Source organism: Corythoichthys intestinalis, chromosome 16 (genome assembly GCF_030265065.1).
Source record: "Corythoichthys intestinalis isolate RoL2023-P3 chromosome 16, ASM3026506v1, whole genome shotgun sequence".
Classification (NCBI taxonomy): Eukaryota; Metazoa; Chordata; class Actinopteri; order Syngnathiformes; family Syngnathidae; genus Corythoichthys; species Corythoichthys intestinalis.
Genome location: NC_080410.1, coordinates 45,088,735 through 45,110,275, shown reverse-complemented (window position 1 = coordinate 45,110,275; position 21,541 = coordinate 45,088,735). Strand labels below are relative to the sequence as shown.

The window sequence follows — 21,541 nt, the reverse complement described above, 5'->3', positions numbered from 1 at the left end:
AACCCTGAAAAGACAGAAGTCCTTATAATAGGCCCGAAAAGTGTGAGAGACTCTTTAGCTGCCCAGATAGTCACTCTGGACAATGTAAGTGTAGCCTCCAGCACCACAGTTAAAAACCTAGGAGTTCTATTCGACCCTGACTTATTGTTTAAAGCTCACATCATACAAACCTGCAGAACGGCCTTTTTTCACCTGCGCAACATAGCCAAAATGAGAAATATTTTATGTAAAAACGATGCAGAAAAATTAATTCACGCGTTCGTTACATCGAGATTGGATTACTGTAACTCCCTACTTGCAGCTTGTCCTAAAAGTTCTCTAAAAGGTCTTCAGCTAGTCCAAAACGCAGCAGCAAGACTTTTAACAGGAACCAATAGAAGAGAGCATGTCCCCCTGTGCTCCAGGCCCTTCACTGGCTTCCAGTCGAGTTTAGAATTAAATTTAAAATCCTCCTTTTTACATTTAAGACCATTAATGGGTTGGGGCCATCTTATCTCACCAATGCTCTGGTTCCATACCGCCCCAATAGAACACTCCGCTCTCAGAATGCAGGTCTACTGGTATTTCCCAGGGATTCTAAAAGTACTGTCGGAGCTAGAGCCTTTATCCACCAAGCCCCTGTTTTATGGAATCAGCTTCCAGCGAATATTAAAGAAGCCGAGACAGTCTGCACATTTAAGATTAGATTAAAAACGTTCCTATTCGACAAAGCTTATGGTCGGGCTAGTTGAAGTCGGAGTAGACTCACAGTTTAGTCTAAGCTGCACTAGAAGCTATAATGCTGGGGGAAGTACAGCCACTGAGTTCTATCTCCTTTTTCTCACTCTACCTACCACTTGTCTTACTTTATTTCTATTTTCCAATGTTAATATCTAGTTGTCTAGTCTCTTCATCACTAGTCACCCGGTGTCCCCCCCCCCCCCCGCCCCCCCCCCCCCCACTGGGGAGGGGCTATTTTTCAGCTGCAGCCTCCTGACTGTCTGGACCCCTGGCTGGATGGACGTCCTCGTTGCTACCCCCGTCTCATCTGGCAAGATGGACCTCTTCTTGTTCCTTTACTCCACTGCTCTTTACAGACAGTAACTTCGCCTGCTAATTCCCATTAGCAGTCCAGGGGCTTCCTGTCTATCCGTCCTGGGAGTGGATCTCTCCTGGCTGTGGTACTCCCCAAGGTTTCTCATTTTCTCCCAAAGACTCTTGGAGTTTTTGGAGTTTTTCCTTGCCGACTTTGAGGGTCTAAGGATGGGGGATACCCAGGACTTGAACTTTATTTATTCATCTTTGTTGCTTCATTTGCTGTTTCTGATTGTGTATCATATTGCCTCTGCAAAGCCCTTTGAGACAATCTTGTTGTGATTCAGGGCTATACAAATAAAATTGAATTGAATTGTGTGTGTGTTGGTGAAACATTTGTTTCTATTCACAATAATGATCTCAGAATTAGTCAATAAGGGATCACACTCATCAGCCTTCCTGGTAAAGTCTATTCAGGGGTGTTGGAGAGGAGGGTCCGTCGGGAAGTTGAATCTTTGGATTCAGGAGGAGCAGTGTGGTTTTCGTCCCAGCCGTGGAACTACGGACCAGCTCTACACCCTCGGCGGGGTCCTTGAGGGTGCATGGGAGTTGGCCCAACTGGTCTACATGTGTTTTATGGATTTGGGGAAGACAATCGACCGTGTCCCTCAGGGAGTCCTGTGGGGGGTGCTCCAGGAGTACGGTGTACCGAGCCCCTCGGTAAGGGCTGTTCGGTCCCTGTACGACCAGTGCCAGAGTCAGATTCATTCGCAGTGAGGGTTGGACTCTGCCAAAGTTTCCCTTCGTCACCGATTCTGTTCATAACTTATTTGGGCAGAATTTCTAGGCTCAGCCAAAGCATTGAGTGGGTCTGGTTTGGTGCCCTCAGTATTGCATCTCTGCTTTTTGCAGATGATGTGGTGCTGTTGGCTTCATCGAGCCATGATCTCCAACTCTCACTGGAGCGGTTCGCAACGGAGTGTGAAGCGGTTGGGATGAAGATCAGCGCCTATAAATCTGAGACCTTGGTCCTCAGTTGCAAAAGGGTGGTGTTCCCACTCCGGGTCTGGGATGAGATCCTGCCCCAAGTGGAGGAGTTCCAGTGTCTTGGGTCTTGTTCATGAGGGAGCGGGAGAACGACAGGTGGATCGGTGCAGTGATGCGGACTCTGTCCCGGTCCGTTGTGGTAAAGAAGGAGCTGAGACAAAAGTCGAAGCTTTTGATTTACCAATCGATCTGCATTCCTACAATCACCTATGATCACGAGTTGTGGGAGGTGACCGAAAGGAAAAGAACCGCAGGGTGACTCTCCCTTAGAGATAGGGTGAGAAGCTCGGTCATCCTGGGAGGGACTCTGGGTTGAGCCGCTACTCCTCCGTGTTGAGAGGAGCCAGCTGAGGTGGCTCGGGCATCTTCTTAGGATGCCTCCTGGACGCCTTCCTGGAGAGGTGTTCCGGGCTTGTCCCACCGGCGGGAGGCCACGCTGATTACCCAGGACACGCTGGAGAGACTATGTCTCTCGCTGGGTCTGGAACGTCTTGGGATCCTGCCGGAGGAGCTGGTTGAAGTGGCTAGGGAGAGATAAGCCTGGGCTTCCCTGCTAAAGCTGCTGAAACCCGCAACCGGACCCCAGATTAAGCGGCAGATAATGGATGGATGGATTTGGCAATACAGCATTTATCGATACATTGGTCAAAAATCATAGTACGATATTTTGCAAAACAACTAATAAACAGAAAAACAAGCTCTTTTCATCCTACTGCTGTGAATTGGAATGATTTATCACTAGCAAGCAACCAGTGGGGCATCACAATACAGTTAGCCATTGCATGTTAAGTCCACGACCGAATGTATCGGTATCGGTTTAATATCGGTATTAGATTTTTGGAGTTGGAAAATATCAGGATATCGGTTAAAAAGTCCTTATCGGACAACACTATGATTCACTTTATATCTACTTTAGAGGTTTTTCATGCATCATATAGATAGTATATTTCAGTTTTTTTGTTTTCATTTGTGATTTGAAAGTCAATCATTTTGTTTTATGAACATTGTAATCATTTTGTGTTTATTCTAGGGGTGTCAAATGATTAAAATTTTTAATCGAGTTAATTACAGCTTAAAAATGATTTAATCGTAATTAATCGCAATTAATTGCAATTCAAACCATCTATAAAATATGCCATATTTTTCTGTAAATTATTGTTGGAATGGAAAGATTAGACACAAGATGGATATATTCATTCAACATACGGTACATAAGTACTGTATTTGTTTATTATAACAATAAATCAACAAGATGGCATTACCATTATTAACATTCTGTTAAAGCGATCCATGGATAGAAAGACTAGTAGTTCTTAAAAGATAAATGTTAGTACAAGTTATAGAAAGTTTTATATTAAAAACCCTCTGAATGTTTTCGTTTTAATAAAATGTGTCAAATTTTCAGTCAAAAAATAAACTAGTAGCCCGCCATTGTTGATGCCAAAAATTACTTACACAATGCTCATGGATGCTGAAGCCTATAAAATCAGTCGCACCCAAGCCCCAGCAGAGGGCGACAAAACTCCCTAAAACACAACAAGTACACATTTCACTGTGCTGTCATTTGAATGTTTGAGCGGGGCATGTGCGTTAATTGCGTCAAATATTTTAAAGTGATTAATTTAAAAAATTAATTAACGCCCTTTAACGCGATAATTTTGACAGCCCTAGTTTATTCATATATATATTTCTTACGTACAAATAACCACACAACTGTACCAAATGTTAAGACTGTGGCCTACATGACTCGACAAGTGATGTCAACATATGTGGGTGCCAAATCCTAATGAGATTAAGTTAAATTACCAAAAGTAGTTACAAACATCATTAAGGTTTAAGCAAAATAAAATGGATGTACAGTATAAAGCCTCCCCTGCTTTCTGCCCCCCGCCCTATAGAAATTACTTCCTCTCCGTCTCATTTAAAAGCTGCGGGGACATCCAGAACTGCTTCACTGATGTTCAGCGACACAATGCTGGGGATTCTCTGCCTTCTCATCGCCGCGATGACTTGTGAGACTCTCTTTATCATTTGTCCTCCACGCGTTGGAGTCAGCTAATGGTTGTTGTTTTTGTCTGTTGACAGGTGTTGACGCGGCCAAGGTGCTGACCCTGACGCCGGGGGTTCTGACCGTTCCTGTAGGACAAGAGGTGGTTCTCCATTGCAACATTCAGAGGGATGATGGCAATTTCGTCGGCTTTTATAGACAGTTTCCTGGAAACGCTCCTCAGTTAATTCTGTATCATCATCGTTCATTGTCCTCACCTAGCTTTGGATCAGGATTCTCCTCTAGCCAGTTCAATGCCAAAAAATCCTCCAATGTGGATTTCCAATTCATCATTAAACAGGCAAAGGCAGAAGATTCTGCTGAGTATTATTGTAGCACGTGGGATAACTCTGCTTCTGAAGCAGTATCACAGTGAAATACGCAGTGACAAAAACTGGCTCATCTTACTTCTGCTTTTATGTTGAGTCGACATGTCAGATTCTTACCTGTGCAGAAGAAGCCATGCTACATAGAATGATATGATGAGCAATTTGTAAGGGGGAACTGGACTTTCATCTTTTTTTTTGATGGGCCACGTCATATTTCTGGTTTCCTTCAAAGGTCAAGTTTGGGCTGTCGCTATGAATAGAATAATCGACAACGGGAAGTTGACGGAGGATGGGGGTGATGTATTTTTGGGTTCTTGTAATGAGGCGGGCTGCTGAGTTTTGGAGGGATTAATTAGGGAAGGTTAAAGAGTTGTGAATTGCAGTAGTCGATCCGGGAGGTGACTGAACTACAGACAAGAGTGGCAGCGGTGAGAAGTTTTTTTAATTTTGAATTAATCTATCATTGTGGCAGAAAATTAGTTAAAAACAAAGTCCATAAATGCATTTTGGAGTGTTATTGAGGGCCGTAACCAGAGTGTACTTCTGTTTGTATTCTTTTCATATACACTTATGATTTCATTGATTATTTTATTTATTCATAAAAAATTGCTATTTCTCATCCAATGATCTCTCATTGGTCATGGATTTCCATTTCAATGTGTTGTTGCTGTTTCTAATTGGTCTACCTGTTGCTTTTCCAAGGTTTGCCTTCGTGATGCACCTCTGAGGGACGTTTCCATCACAGTGACCACTTGACAGACGTGTGGATCTTCAGCACCACCACCGACGAGGAGTTAAATGACACAGGAGTAAATGCTGACATCTTGGTTGAGAAGAAAATGTCTTAAAGAAGTCCAGCGCTAACGTTGAGGAGTGGCGTCAGTTTTTGTACGGCCGTCAGCACAAGTGTAATCACTGTGGTATTCAGCGGAGGAACCAAGCTGCTTGTGACAAGTAAGTACTTTGAATTGATCATCAAATGCGGTAATTTATGCAAGTACCAATCTATTTCTAATTTAATATATTTATTGATTTTATTGTTTTTTTTTGGGGGGGGGGGGGTTTACATTTTTTAAACAAAACATTTTTAAAGCCCAAGGGTAAGTAATATATTTGTTTGTTAAGTCATAATCTTTGATATACAATTAATTAATGTGTAGTTATATTCTGCACTTTGGCTTTTAAAAAAAAAAAAAAAAAAAATCTGTGTGAGTACCATCCTTATAAATGATTACATATTTAGTAAGTGCCATTTTTATTTTATTATTTTGTTGTTGTTGCGCATTTACTTTTCAAAGTTTTTCATCATGAAAATGATGAAAAACATCTGTTATTTACGGTATATGCCAAAGTTTACTATTATTTCATGTTTTGATTATCTTGTGCATATATACTTTTTTTTTTTTTTTATGTATTTATTATTATTTATTTATATTTTTAAACAAACATAATATAAACAAGTAATATATTTGTTTGTTAAGTCATAATCTTTGATATACAATTTTTGTATAGTTACATTCTGCTTTTTGGCATTTAAAAATAAAAATAATAATAATCTGTGTGAGTACCATCCTTTAAAGTGATTACATATTTAGTAAGTGCCATTTTTATTTCATTTTTTTGTTGTTGTTGCGCATTTACTTTTCACGGTTTTTCATCATGAAAATGTGCTCAGTTTGGTTAGCTTATGTATAAAGGAAGTCAGAATGCAGTATCAGTTATTTATATGCCAAAGTTTACTATTATTTCATGTTTTGAATATTTTATGCATATATTCTTTTATGATAACTTATTTCATGCTAGTCATGGGTGGTTTTGTTGTACATTTTTGTTATACTTTTAGTGAGGGACCTTTGTCCATATAGGTACAGTAAACGATATATTTAATTATTTTGTCCAATATTTAGTTCGAGTTTATATGTTTTCCATGTTTTCCGATTTTTAATCATGACTAAACTTGTGGTAGTGGTTGCCTTTATGTCATGAATTAAGATTTTATTCTTTCGTTTTTGTTGACAAAGTATTTGAGATTCCTCTAAATATGAATGAGTGCACTTCTGCCCAAATGTAAACTATTCGGATGAAGACAAAATGAAGATGAACATCGATTTACGCTGTCTTGAGAGTTCATGGGTTCTCAAACTGTAGGTCGGGGGCCAAAAATTTGATTGATCATCAAGTGGGGTATATTTACGCATCTATCAATCTTTAAATGTCTAACAATATATTTATTGAAATTCTGTTTTTTTGTTTGTTTTTTTGGCTCTTACATTTTTGACACTTGATAGTTTATCTTATTGCAAGCCAATGAGCAGATAAATACCCCCCCCCCCCCCAAAATAAATAAATAAATAAATAAATAAAACATAAAATGTTTTTAAAGCTCAAGGGTAAGTAATATATTTGTTCCGTTGTAATCTTTGATACAATATTTATGTATAATGACATTCTGCATTTTGGCAATTTTTTATTAATATGTGTGAGTACCATCATTACAAATTTAGTGAGTGCCATTTTCATTTTTGTTGCACATTTACTTTTCAATGTTTTTCATCAAGAAAATGTGTGATTAGGTTTGTTTAGCTTATGTACTAATAATAACAGAATGCAGTATCCATTAAATATATGCCGTATTTAATTATTATTTCATGTTTTCAATATCTGATGCATATATTCTTTTATGTTAACTTCCTTCATGTAAGTCGTGGGTGGTTTTGTTGTACATTTTTGGTATGCTTTTAGCGACAAACATTTGTCGATACAGGTACAGTCCACTATATATTTAATTATTTTTTTGTTCCATATCTAGTCAGAGTTCATATGTTTTCCAATTTTTAATCATTAGTCGTTAGTGGTGGCTTTTGCTGTCTACATTATAAATAATGTCATGAATTAGTATTTCATTCTTTCGTTTTGAAATTTTATGACAAAGTATTTAAGATGCCTAAAATGACGCTGAACATGAATTTTTGCATTCTTGAGAGTTCACGGGTTCTCAAACTGTAGGTCGGGGGCCAAAAATGTTTGTTGTTGTCATCATATAACATTAGGCCACTATGTCATTTCTGTCTTAATTTTACCGATTAACCTTTGTACTTCAGTCCTGCTGTTGTATACTAACAGATCTGATCCTTCCAGGCTCTGACGTGACCCCCCCCGTGGTGACTGTCTTCCCCCCGTCCAGTGGTGAGCTCCTGTCCAAAGAAGCCACTCTAGTCTGCGTGGCCACTCAGTCCATCCCGAACGCTGACGTCACATGGCTGGCTCGGGGCCGTCCGGCGACAGGCGCCACCGGTCCTGCCACGCGAGAAACGAACGGCAGCTACAAAATCAGCAGCTATCTCACCGTGCAGACGTCCGAATGGAACTCAGACGTCCCTTACACTTGTAAGGTGTCTTTGGGCTCCCAGTCTGCTGAAGACACCATCAGCAAATACAAGTGTGCAACTTAGTAAGACAACAATAAAGTGTATGCATGCTTGTTTTCTTACGCATTCTGTTTCGGTCTTACTAAAAGGAATCAATATTCTTCAATAAAAAAAAAATATGTCATCGGTTTTTCGACTGAGTATGTTGAGATTTGAGCTCATTTTCTTTTGAGACTTTACAAATATGCAAAATGAAGCACTATTATTTTGTCCAAAATTACGGTTTTGTGTTTGTTCAATTCCCTTAAATGATGTAACTAGGGCTGTCAAAATTATCGCCTTAAAGGGCGGTAATTAATTTTTTCAATTAATCACGTTAAAATTAGGGCTGTCAAACGATTCAAATTTTTTATCGAGTTAATTACAGCTTAAAAATTGATTAATCGTAACTAATCGCAATTAATCGCAATCCAAACCATCTATAAAATATGCCATATTTTTCTGTAAATTATATATTCTGTAAAATAAATTGTTGGAATGGAAAGATAAGACACAAGATGGATATATACATTCAACATACGGTACATAAGGACTGTTGTGGGCATTTCACTCTACTGTCATTTAAATCAGTCTATGCTGTCCTCACTCCGAAGCGTCTACTTTTTCCAAAGCTAGACAGCTCGTGAATGACGCCTTAATAATCAGACTTCTTCCTTTTCATCTGATTTATTAATAAAATGGCCTCAAGCCATTGTCCTCTTTAGACCGTCGTAAAACTACAAAAAAAAGTACACAAGCATTGCATTAGCAACAACGTTAGCTTAGCACGCTATACAGGTTCACTAAACATAAACAAAAAGCGTCTCATACAAAAAATATAACATTTCGCTTACTAACATAATATGTACATTCTTTACAACAACCATACTTACGGACAAATCTTGTCCAAGGATCTTATAAGAACAACATTACAACGTAGGCATCAGCCCGAGACGTCGTGCAGCCATATTGAACTGGCAAGAAGACAATAAACCATGTCGCAAAGCGACCACAAGAGTTCGCTGTTAGACATCACAAAAAGCCTTGCTGTAAAACTTACCAAAAGGCAGAATACTGTCTGAGCGGGACATGTGCGTTAATTGCGTCAAATATTTTAACGTGATTAATTTAAAAAATTAATTACCGCACGTTAACGCGATAATTTTGACAGCCCTAGTTAAAATATTTGACGCGATTAACGCACATGCCCCGCTCAAACATTAAAATGACAGCACAGTGAAATGTGTACTTCTTGTGTTTTTCGGAGTTTTGTCGCCCTCTGCTGGCGCTTGGGTGCGACTGATTTTATAGGCTTCAGCACCCATGAGCATTGTGTAAGTAATTATTGGCATCAACAATGGCGTGCTACTAGTTTATTTTCGTACTGAAAATTTGACAAATTTTATTAAAACGAAAACATTAAGAGGGGTTTTAATATAAAATTTCTATAACTTGTACTAACATTTATCTTTTAAGAACTACAAGTCTTTCTATCCATGGATCGCTTTAACAGAATGTTAATAATGGTAATGCCATCTTGTTGATTTATTGTCATAATAAACAAATACAGTACTTATGTACCGTATGTTGAATGTATATATCCATCTTGTGTCTCATCTTTCCATTCCAACAATAATTTACAGAAAAATATGACATATTTTATAGATGGTTTGAATTGCGATTAATTACGATTAATTAATTCTTAAGCTGTAATTAACTCGATTAAAAATTTTAATCGTTTGACACCACTAGATGTGACACACCAAAAATAAACATGATGACTAGTGGTGTGACAATATATTGAAAAGGTGATTTATCGCTACATTTTGTAGCCCAGAAGGTTATCAATAAATAGATTCTTGGCGGGAGCGTATCAGTTTATAAATTTGTCACTGTTTAATAAAAATATAAGAATCCAACTGGATACCAACAAAAACTTCAATTTCAATAGTGTCTACGTTAGCTTACTGGTTGCTATTGACGGCGCGAGACATCCATTTTATTTTGACTGGATTGGACATCTAGCAGCGTCAATAGCACTGAAACCAGAGCATTTACAGGAAACTTCCTGTTCATTTGGAGACACTCTTGAGTGACTTCATTTTCAGTAAACTGAAAATCTACAGGAAGTGACCAAATGCCCCAAAATTAACAGGAAGTGACCAAAAATTAACAGCTCAAGATGTAAAATGCCCCAAAATGAAGTCATTGCCTAGCATTGGCTCTCACTGAATGCCAGAGACGTCGAACTGGCAGGGTGGCGTTTGTTCATTTGCTGCCAACCCTCCCACTTCAAATGGATTGGACATCGCCTAGAGATAAACTTGTATCACACTGTAAGATACTCAGAGGCTCCCACCCACCCCTAATGATGAACATGTTGCAGTGACTATCTAACGAATATGAATCTTCCTGACAAAGATGTTTTCAAATTCATGTAATATTATTTATTAATGTTTTTTTAATTCATTCATGAACAATCTTTTATTCATGAATACTTCGCTTTCAAGCCATTCCCTGAAACAGCAGTCTTATAACGAACAGAAATTTTTAGTGTTAGAGCAGAAACGAAAAAATGGATACACTGCCCTCTTGTGGCAGCGTTGGGTCTGGCTGCACTGTCGCCTTGGCTTCTATGACTGAGGAGACTCGACATGGATCTAGAGTAGGGTCGGGAACCTTTTTGGCTGAGAGAGCCATGAACACCACATATTTTCTAATGTAATTCTGTGAGAGCCTTACAATATGTTTAAAACTAAAAATACAAGTAATATGTGCATTTTATCTAATTTCAACACTTTTAAAGTACAATAAGTCTCTGATTTTTGAAATAACTTGTATAAATAATAATAATTAAATTCAATTAAATAATAATTATTCAATAATTAGAGATCGATCGAGTCCAATCACGTCATTTTCAAAGTATCGGAATCGGCAAATAAATGTCGGACCTGCCTTTTTTAAATATATATACAGTGCCTTGCAAAAGTATTCGGCCCCCTTGAATCTTGCAACCTTTCGCCACATTTCAGGCTTCAAACATAAAGATATGAAATTTAATTTTTTTGTCAAGAATCAACAACAAGTGGGACACAATCGTGAAGTGGAACAACCTTTATTGGATAATTTAAACTTTTTTAACAAATAAAAAACTGAAAAGTGGGGCGTGCAATATTATTCGGCCCCTTTACTTTCAGTGCAGCAAACTCACTCCAGAAGTTCAGTGAGGATCTCTGAATGATCCAATGTTGTCCTAAATGACCGATGATGATGAATAGAATCCACCTGTGTGTAATCAAGTCTCCGTATAAATGCACCTGCTCTGTCATAATCTCAGGGTTCTGTTTAAAGTGCAGAGAGCATTATGAAAACCAAGGAACACACCAGGCAGGTCCGAGATACTGTTGTGGAGAAGTTTAAAGCCGGATTTGGATACAAAAAGATTTCCCAAGCTTTAAACATCTCAAGGAGCACTGTGCAAGCCATCATATTGAAATGGAAAGAGCATCAGACCACTGCAAATCTACCAAGACCCGGCCGTCCTTCCAAACTTTCTTCTCAAACAAGGAGAAAACTGATCAGAGATGCAGCCAAGAGGCCCATGATCACTCTGGATGAACTGCAGAGATCTACAGCTGAGGTGGGAGAGTCTGTCCATAGGACAACAATCAGTCGTACACTGCACAAATCTGGCCTTTATGGAAGAGTGGCAAGAAGAAAGCCATTTCTGAAAGATATCCATAAAAAGTCTTGTTTAAAGTTTGCCACAAGCCACCTGGGAGACACACCAAACATGTGGAAGAAGGTGCTCTGGTCAGATGAAACCAAAATTGAACTTTTTGGCCACAATGCAAAACGATATGTTTGGCATAAAAGCAACACAGCTCATCACCCTGAACACACCATCCCCACTGTCAAACATGGTGGTGGCAGCATCATGGTTTGGGCCTGCTTTTCTTAAGCAGGGACAGGGAAGATGGTTAAAATTGACGGGAAGATGGATGCAGCCAAATACAGGAACATTCTGTAAGAAAACCTGTTGGTATCTGCACAAGACCTGAGACTGGGACGGAGATTTATCTTCCAACTGTTAGGATGTGCGTGAGCAGGAAGGGATCCCAATGCAGACAACTTCAGGCGAGCAGTATTTTATTAGCGATCGCGAGAAGAGCGTGGCGGGTGGAAGTTTGCTTGGCTCGGGGTAGTTGAGCTGACGGGGAAGCTCGGAAGGGAGGCAGGCGTGGAATCCGACGAGGGGCGCGCAGAAAACAGGACCTGGGACGAAAGCAAGGTAGTCGTGAGCCAGTGAGCAAAGATATCATGTAAGGAATGCGAGATACAACTGACGTGCGTAACAGACGTGCGTAACAGACGAGTTGATCGGGCGACGTGGTGGTGCGACCGCTGAGTTTTTAAGCTGGCTGATGATGAGTTACAGCTGGCCGCTCCACCCATCTGACAATTGACCTGTAATCAAGCAAACCCCCCTCACCTGAGGCAGGGCTCAGGAAGGAGGGGCAGAGGCCCTAACAGGACCCCCCCTCCCACGGGCGCCACCTGGCGCCCGACGGAGCGCACCGGGATGGGCGCGGTGGAAATCCTGGATGAGAGCCCGAGACAGCACCCACCGGGACGGGACCCAGGAGCGCTCCTCAGGGCCATAGCCCTCCCAGTCCACGAGATACTGCAGCCCCCTGCCACGGCGGCGGACGTCCAACAGGCGCCGCACCCTGAACGCAGGACCCCCATCGACCGACAGAGGTGGAGGAGGGGGCGGAACAGGGGGGGACAATGGACATGAGGAAACCGGTTTGACCTGGGAGACGTGGAACGTGGGATGGACGCGGAAATGTCGAGGGAGCTTGAGACGAACGGACACGGGGTTGACCACCTTGACGATCTCATACGGACCCACAAACCGGGGGGTGAGTTTAGCCGAACCAGTCTTCACCGGCAGGAACTTTGATGACAGCCAGACCTTCTGGCCCACAGTGTAAACAGGTGCAGGCGTGCGACGACGGTTGGACTGGGCAGACGCTGTTTGTGAGGCCCGTTGGAGCGCCGTGCGGGCCTGGTTCCAGACCCGGGAGCACCGGTTGACGTGGGCCTGGACTGACGGAGTCACCAGCACAGGAGCAGTGGTGAAACGGGCTTTGAGGTCACGGAAGGCTGCGCCGGCAGCATCAGACCAGCGGAACGGCGTAGCTGTGGAGGTAAGGGCTGTGAGAGGGGCAGCTATTCGGCTGTAGTTGCGGATGAACCGGCGGTAGTAATTGGCAAAACCCAGGAAGCGCTGGAGCTGCTTTCGGTCAGCAGGAAGTGGCCAATTCAGGACCGCGGAGACCTTGGCTGGGTCCATGCGTAGTTGGCCTTTGCCGATGATGTAGCCTAGGAATTTGGTTTCGGGGACGTGGAACTCGCACTTCTCTGCTTTAACAAAGAGCTTGTTCTCCATTAGACGCTGGAGCACTTGGCGAACGTGTTCCTTGTGTTCCACGGGGGTGCGGGAGTAGACCAGGATGTCGTCGAGGTAGACCACAACGAATCGATTGATCAGGTCCCCGAGGACATCATTCACGAGGTTTTGGAAGACGGCGGGGGCATTTGTAAGCCCGAATGGCATAACGAGGTACTCAAAATGACCTAGGGGCGTGTTGAATGCAGTCTTCCACTCATCGCCTTCCCTGATGCGGACGAGATGGTAGGCGTTGCGGAGGTCAAGCCTGGAGAAGATGGTGGCATCCTGAAGGGGGGTAAACGCAGACTCGAGGAGCGGGAGCGGATATTTGTTTTTCACGGTGATATCATTAAGGGATTGATAGTCAATGCACGGTCGTAAGCCGCCATCTTTTTTCCCCACAAAGAAAAACCCCGCACCCACTGGTGAAGAGGACGGCCGTATAATACCAGTGGCCAGGGATTCCTTCACATACCGTTCCATTGCCTCCCTTTCCGGTATAGAGATTGAAAACAGGCGCCCCTTGGGGAGGGCTGCACCCGGCAGGAGGTCGATAGCGCAATCGTACGGGCGGTGTGGAGGAAGCGACGCGGCTTGTTCTTTACTGAAAACTTGCCCGAGATCATGGTAACACTCCGGGACCTTGGAGAGGTCAGGTGGTTCCACTTCTGGGACAGGGCAGGACGGCGTCAGTGAAGACACAAGACAGTGTGCGTGGCAATACGAGCTCCAGGCGGTTATCTTGGGATGGGACCAGTCGATGGAGGGATTATGTTTTTTCAACCAAGGCAGCCCGAGGACAAGGGGGGAGCGAGGGCTCCTGAAAACGAGGAAGGAGCTCACCTCCCGATGATTACCGGACACGAGGATATTGATGGCTTCGGTCTGATGGGTCACCCGGAACAAGACTTGGCCATCCAAAGCGGTGGTCTGCAAAGGGGCTGAGAGCATGTGCGTCGCCAGCCCCAACTGATGAGCCAGGTCCCCGTCAATGAAATTCTCATCTGAGCCGCAGTCCACTAAGGCGGTGATGGTGCGCGACTGACCCTTACAGGAGAGAGTAACCGGGAGTTGGAGCCGGCGAGAGGGAATGTTGCTCATATGGCTCACGAGTAGCCCCTCTGCTACTGGCGAGCCCGAGTTTCCCGGGCGTATTGGGCAGTTGCTAAGGAAATGTCCTGCTGTCCCACAGTAGATACATAATTTGCTGTTGAATCTTCACTCACGTTCACCTGTAGTTAGTCTGGTTCGTCCCAATTGCATAGGCTCCGGGCTGTTGACCGGGGGCGCTCCTCCGTGCACGCGCGCAGCGCTGGGTGACGGACCGGGAGGCGAAAGTGGCTGGGAGAGAGAGAAGCGGGCGGGCGGAGCCTCCAGCTGCTCCCGGCGCTGTCTCTGTCGTTCACGTAGCCGATTGTCCAGCTTGATCGAAAGAGCAACCAAGTGATCAAGCGAGGAAGCTTCTCTTGTGGCTAGTTCATCTTTGAGGGATTCGCTCAGTGCCCGGATGAAAACTTCCTGTAGCGCCTCGTCATTAAATCGGCTCTCCGCCGCCAGCGTTCGGAACTCTATGGCGAACTCTGCAACGCTGCGGGCTCCCTGGCGCACCGACATGAGTCGCTTGGCGGCTTCTTTGCCCCGAACGGGGTGGTCGAAGACCTTCTTCATTTCGTCTGTGAAGCAGGCGTAGGAATAGCACACGGGGGAATTATGCTGCCACAGGGAGGAAGCCCACTCCAATGCGGCTTCGCGGAGGCGGCTGATCAAATACGCTATCTTCGCCCCGTCATCCCGGTAAGTAGATGGCTGTTGTTCGAACACCAGGCTACATTGCACCAGAAAGGCGCGACAAGTGCCGAGGTTGCCATCATACGGGGCCGGTGCGGGGACGTGAGGCTCTTGGCCCGTCGTCGATGACGCCGGGTTGCTTACCGGCATGTGGCACGGAGGGGTAGTGGCGTGACGTGGGGCTGACTGGGCTAATCGGGCTGGTGGAAGTGGTGTGAGCTGCTCTTGTATGGCTTGGAGTAAACGGGAAATGTCCGTTACCTTATTGAAGAGGAATTCTATGGCTTGGTGGTGGTCGCGGAGTGACGTGGACGAGTCGGCGGGTTTGTCTGCGGAATCCATTATGGCCCGATCAAACTGTTAGGATGTGCGTGAGCAGGAAGGGATTCCAATGCAGACAACTTCAGGCGAGCAGTATTTTATTAGCGATGGAGCGTGGCGGGTGGAAGTTTGCTTGGCTCGGGGTAGTTGAGCTGACGAGGAAGCTCGGAAGGGAGGCAGGCGTGGAATCCGACGAGGGGCGCGCAGAAAACAGGACCTGGGACGAAAGCAAGGTAGTCGTGAGCCAGTGAGCAAAGATATCATGTAAGGAATGTGAGATACAACTGACGTGCGTAACAGACGAGTTGATCGGGCGACGTGGTGGTGCGACCGCTGAGTTTTTAAGCTGGCTGATGATGAGTCACAGCTGGCCGCTCCACCCATCTGACAATTGACCTGTAATCAAGCAAACCCCCCTCACCTGAGGCAGGGCTCAGAAAGGAGGGGCAGAGGCCCTAACACCAACAGGACAATGATCCAAAACATAAAGCCAAATCTACAATGAAATGGTTCAAAAATAAACGTATCCAGGTGTTAAAATGGCCAAGTCAAAGTCCAGACCTGAATCCAATCGAGAATCTGTGGAAAGAGCTGAAGACTGCTGTTCACAAACACTCTCCATCCAACCTCACTGAGCTCGAGCTGTTTTGCAAGGAAGAATGGGCAAGAATGTCAGTCTCTTGATGTGCAAAACTGATAGAAACATACCCCAAGCGACTTGCAGCTGTAATTGGAGCAAAAGGTGGCGCTACAAAGTATTAACGCAAGGGGGCTGAATAATATTGCACGCCCCACTTTTCAGTTTTTTATTTGTTAAAAAGTTTAAATTATCCAATAAATTTTGTTCCACTTCACGATTGTGTCCCACTTGTTGTTGATTCTTGACAAAAAATTAAAATTTTATATCTTTATGTTTGAAGCCTGAAATGTGGCGAAAGGTTGCAAGGTTCAAGGGGGCCGAATACTTTTGCAAGGCACTGTATATGCCAAAGTTACTATTATTTCATGTTTTGTTTATCTTAAGCATATATACTTTTATGATAACTTCTTTCATGATAGTCGTGGGCGGTTTTGTTGTACATTTTTGTTATACTTTTAGTGAGGGACCTTTGTCCATACAGGTACAGTAAACAATATATTTAATTTTTTTGGGGGGTCCCATATTTAGTTCAAGTTTATATGTTTTCCATGTTTTCTGATTTTTAATCGTGACTAAATTTGTGTTAGTGGTTGCCTTTACTGTCTACATGATAAATTATGTATTGAATTAAGATTTTAATCTTTCGTTTTTGTTGACAAAGTATTTGAGATTCCTCTAAATATGAATTAGTGCACTTTTGCCCAAATGTAAACTATTCGGATGAAGACAAAATGAAGATGAACATGGATTTACGCCGTCTTGAGAGTTCATGGGTTCTCGAACTGTAGGTCGGGGTCCAAAAATGTTTGTTGTAGTCATAATATTATGCCACTATGTCATTACTGTATTAATTTTACTGATTAATCTTTGTACTTCAGTCTTGGTGATGTAAACTAACGGATCTGATCCCTCCAGGCTCAGACATGACTCCCCCCGTGGTGACTGTCTTCCCCCCGTCCAATGATGAGCTCCAGTCCAAAGAGGCCACTCTAGTCTGCGTGGCCACTCAGTCCATCCCGTACGCTGACGTCACTTGGCTGGTTCGGGGCAGTCTGTCGACAGGCACCGTCGCCACCGGTCCTGCCACGCGAGAAACGAACGGCAACTACAAAATCAGCAGCAATCTCACCGTGCAGACGTCCGATTGGAACTCGGACGTCTTGTACACTTGTAAAGTGTCTTTGGGCTCCCAGTCTGCTGAAAACACCATCAACAAGTCCAAGTGTGCAACTTAGCAATACCACAACAATGATGTGTATGCATGCTTGTTTTCTTATGCAATCGAGTTTGATCATACTAAAACAAATCAACATTCTTCAACAAAAAAAATATATAAATATCATCAGTTTTTGTATTACATGACTTTACAAACATGCAAAATGAAGCACTGTTATTTTGTCCAAAATTCTCTTGTGTGAATGTTCTGAACAAAGCAGATTAAAAATATGGGTGTGACAATATATATGGGAATTAAAAAATATTTTTATTTCCCCATTAACGTTCTAAAAATGTTTGTTGTTTCATTCATGAGTGATTTTTTTCCCCGAGCTGTTATATAATACAACAACAAGAGAGAAAAAAAATAATATTAGTAAATAAGAAAATAAAACAACTAAACAAACAACAAAATATATATGGCGGAAAACACGGAGAAGACTGAAAAAGCAGTTTCTGCTCTTGCACCCCTCTTTAAAATAAACTGCTGTATTTTAAGCCAAAATAACTATTGTGCAGACCCGTGCTGCCCATAAGGCAATTTAAGCAACCGCCTAAGGGCGCAACAGCGTCCAAAAAGGCATCAAGAAAAATATTCAAATAATATTTGATGAAAGCAGTATTCAAAAAATTATACAAAACAATAAAACAAAAGAACAACAAAACCGTTCATTATAAGTCTTTAAATAATAATGAAATCATTTTTCTAGTGTGCCTTCTGCCCGTTTCACTTTTTCCTGTGATGCGATAATTTCACAACGGACCCTAGTCTCACCACCCAGCAGACTAGCTAGCTACCTGAGGGTGTTGTTTTTAGCCTCCGCAATTGAGCGACGATACGGTGACAAGTCAACTTCATGAAAAGACAAAAGCCCTTCGGACAGCAAAGACGTGAAGAAAAACAGAGGTTTGTTGTGATGAGTTTTTTCAACAGCATAAGCACGTAGACTTAGCGCAACTGCAAGCTAGCGGTTATTTACATAGAGCTTATATGACTCAGTGCTACAGCAGAATTATGCTGTATCATTAGCCAGGCTGCTGTTTTAGAAATATTTTCAGTATTCAGCCAGCTTTGGATTTGTTTCAGTTAAATTTACTCCCCCTCTAATTTCACAGAAATTTGGACAAAGTGTATGGGAGACTAAAGTTGTCTTGCTTATTTTCATGTCATGTGAACCACTTTTACCTTGTGTTAAATTGTGCTTTTTAAATAAATTTGCCTTGCATAAAAGTGCCAAGGTTAATTAAATAAATACACCATTAAATATGGAATTAATCATTTCAAAATTCTGTTGTATTGGAGACTAAAAGTGCCACGGATTTAAATGCAAACATTTGTTATTAAATGTGTCATTAATTCATTAAAATGGCGATCGCATTCATATAAAAACATTAAATTTATTAATTTTTTTGCTATCATATATTATTTAATTCATTATTATTGGATAGTCCTGTGTAGTTGACGTGCTTCAAGAATTTATTTTAACTGCGCCCATCAAAGATAGTGGCCGGATCCAATAGACAGGTACAGGAGGCTGCAAGAATTTAGGCGCGATTATGGTTATGTCATGCTGGTTTCACAATCAACAGCTATTTGACTAATATAATGTAACATTGCACTTTCTTTTCTTTGTAGATGCTCTTCTGAAATATTTTCTTTCTATTTATATTACAATGTATCACCCATAAAATCCCCCAAAAATCCGGCTGTGGCCATTCACAGCTGTGTCGTGACAGTCAGTGATACATGCTCCATGGAGTTTTGGGATTGAAACAAGGTAAGTACGCGATAATACCTCGTTAAATCATGGCGTCTTTAAATATGCTCTTGCGTGCTCTCACCTCCAGTTAGGGTTTTGCTGTTTAAAAAATATTTTATTTTTTAAAAAATGCCCTCCTGTTCAAAATTCTTCTTCTCCCAGAAAATTGAGATTTTGAGCTTTCCAATGATGTATCACACATGCATATCGGACCATTTTGAAATTTGGCCAAATTGGGGGTCTCAGAGAGGAACTTCAAAATAAAAGTTGACAAAAACAGCAATAACCCCAACCTCCATCTCCTAATTTTTTCCCCCCTCATTTTCTCACATATCAAATGCCAAATCTTAATTTTAACTACTTAAGAACATAGGCTATATATTCAAATTGAAGTTAATGTAAACATTTACTTGTTTTTTAAGATATACATTCAGAAAAATAAGTAAAAATGACTTATATTATGCAGAGTGAAATGGAATATATTTTCAAGATCACGCAAACATTGACTTTTTTAAATGAGGAAATGAATAAGTAGCCTAACATAAATGAACAAATATAAGTCCAAAGTGCACATTGACAGCTAAGTTGTTCTGAACCTCCCCATCAGAGCAAATAAAACTAAATATGATAAATAAGCCTCCTCAACTCTTTCGCTGCTCTTAAAGATTGCCCTTTTTTGTCGCATCAATTCAACAACCTTTTTTTTTTTTTTTTTTTTTTTTGCTGTTCCAGAAAACATGCACATTTGAACCAATCAGAGCTAACTATCTTTGCTGATCACATGTCAGTATGTCAGCCAATTGAACGGATAAATGACTCCAGGCGTTTTGCTTTGCTGCGTGCATTCGCACATTGACGTGACTCATCATCGTCAGAGTCAGATAACTGCAGCAGCTGGGGAAACCTCCATGCCGTCCGTGGAATAAAATAAATAATAAATATTGGTGGAAACGGATGACGCTACACAGGCACTTTAAAATACTTGTTGTTAACACTTGTGTATGTAAATCTGATGTCGGTAGATTGTTTTCTTCTTGGAGATGAAATGCATGTGTGGCAGTTTAGCTTTTTTTTTTTTTATTTATTATTTTTTTAAATAGCGTTTTGACAGTTGCCGTCATATTTTTCGAATCAAAGCACCGTGTACCGGAACAGCATTCTGGCCCTGAATCTTATACCGGAACTGCGTTCTGGCCCTGAATCTTATACCGGAACTGCGTTCCTGACTGTTCTGGCCCACTTTCACCCCTGTACAGCAGAAATGCCCAAAGTCCGGCCCGGGGTCCAAATGCGGCCCGTGGTCAAATTTCATCCGGCCCCCAGCCTCTGTCATAAAATCAATAACATCTGGCCTGCACACAGACTTAATAAATTGGTCAGCAGTACTACTACCAGCATATGAAGTAGTTTACACACTAAATGCTGCTCCTCATTCACCCACTAAAAGGCAGCAGCACTAAGGAACATTACCCCGTGTGACCCAATTTTCTACAATAGCGACAATGAACAAAAAAAAAAGTAAGTTGACTGTGACGGCTGACGCTTCAAGGATTAGTGGAAATTGGACTATTTCTTCACTAAAATACACAACAACTGTGTCTGCCTCATTTGCAAAGAGACAGTCGCTGTTTTTAAAGAGTTCAATGTGAGGCAATATTACCGAACAAGACACGCTGACATGTATGACAAGATTACAGGGAAGATTCGCAGTGAGAAATTGAAACAACTTGAAGCTAGTTTAATTTCACAGCAGCGGTATTTCGCAAGAGCCCAAGACTTGAAAGAGAACGCCACAAAGGCTAGTTGCGAGATTATTGAAATTATCAATTAAAAAAAATAATAAAGCAAATGTGACACACAGAATAGCTTGCTAAAATTTGCTCAAATATATTGTTCTACGTAAAGGACTTCAGCCAAGGTCGGCCCCCCGCATTTTTACCACACCAAATCTCGCCCCCTTTGCAAAAAGTTTGGACACCCCTGCTGTACAGTCTCCAATTCTTAAAGGGATCCTCTATTTTTAAGACAAGTAATTCTTAAAAGATACATGTTAGTATGAGTTATAATAATTTGATATCAAAACCCCTCTTAGTGTTTTTGTTTTAATAATGTTTGTAAAGTTATTTTAAGTGATAGGTCGCCATTCTTGTTACGTTGCAGTGCGTGACGTCACTGGTCCCGTTGACGAAATTCCAGCGTGTCACTCGTTAGCTTTCCCAACATGTCGTTAGTTCTACCCTTCCTATTTGAACCAGATCTGAAAAGTGAAGAGCAGGACAGCACTGTCGGTCGTTCACAGGACGAGCTTCAGGGGAAAATGCGTGCAGCAAATACCTGATAAGACAAAAGTTGGGCAAAAGTCTCAATGACAACAGAGCGAGAGAGACTATGCTGTTGGGAACTCCGGTTTTATTAGCAGATAGTCAAGGTAAGCATATTGCGTTTTCAAACTTATCCCAATATAATTATGTAGATTGTTAGCATCCAGAGCTGTCGTGTGCTTTACATACAGTAC

General features: G+C 42.0%; 1 protein-coding gene across 2 annotated transcripts; it reads left to right on the top strand.

Moving 5' to 3' along the window:
• Positions 1-3,965: 3,965 nt before the first annotated feature.
• On the top strand, positions 3,966-17,331 carry LOC130931896 (immunoglobulin lambda-1 light chain-like). Of its 2 annotated transcripts, XM_057861091.1 has the most exons (4): positions 3,966-4,073; positions 4,147-4,480; positions 5,366-5,391; positions 16,967-17,331. In XM_057861091.1, the coding sequence occupies exons 1-4, from the start codon at positions 4,019-4,021 to the stop codon at positions 17,284-17,286; spliced, it is 735 nt and encodes a 244-aa protein (XP_057717074.1). In that variant the 5' UTR covers positions 3,966-4,018; the 3' UTR covers positions 17,287-17,331. The 2 variants fall into 2 exon arrangements, 1 of the variants encoding a protein (XP_057717074.1); XR_009067326.1 differs by lacking the exons at positions 3,966-4,073; positions 4,147-4,480; positions 16,967-17,331 and adding exons at positions 4,487-4,865; positions 7,576-7,720 and having other exon boundaries at positions 5,140-5,391.
• The last annotated feature ends 4,210 nt before the right edge of the window (positions 17,332-21,541 follow it).

Bases quoted from the DNA above. Each gene is read 5' to 3' on its own strand.
- LOC130931896 (XM_057861091.1), top strand. From the start codon at position 4,019: ATGTTCAGCGACACAATGCTGGGGATTCTCTGCCTTCTCATCGCCGCG. The intron at 4,074-4,146 runs GTGAGACTCTCT...GTCTGTTGACAG, and splicing joins TCTCATCGCCGCGATGACTT to GTGTTGACGCGGCCAAGGTG. The intron at 4,481-5,365 runs GTGAAATACGCA...TGTGGTATTCAG, and splicing joins GCTTCTGAAGCAGTATCACA to CGGAGGAACCAAGCTGCTTG.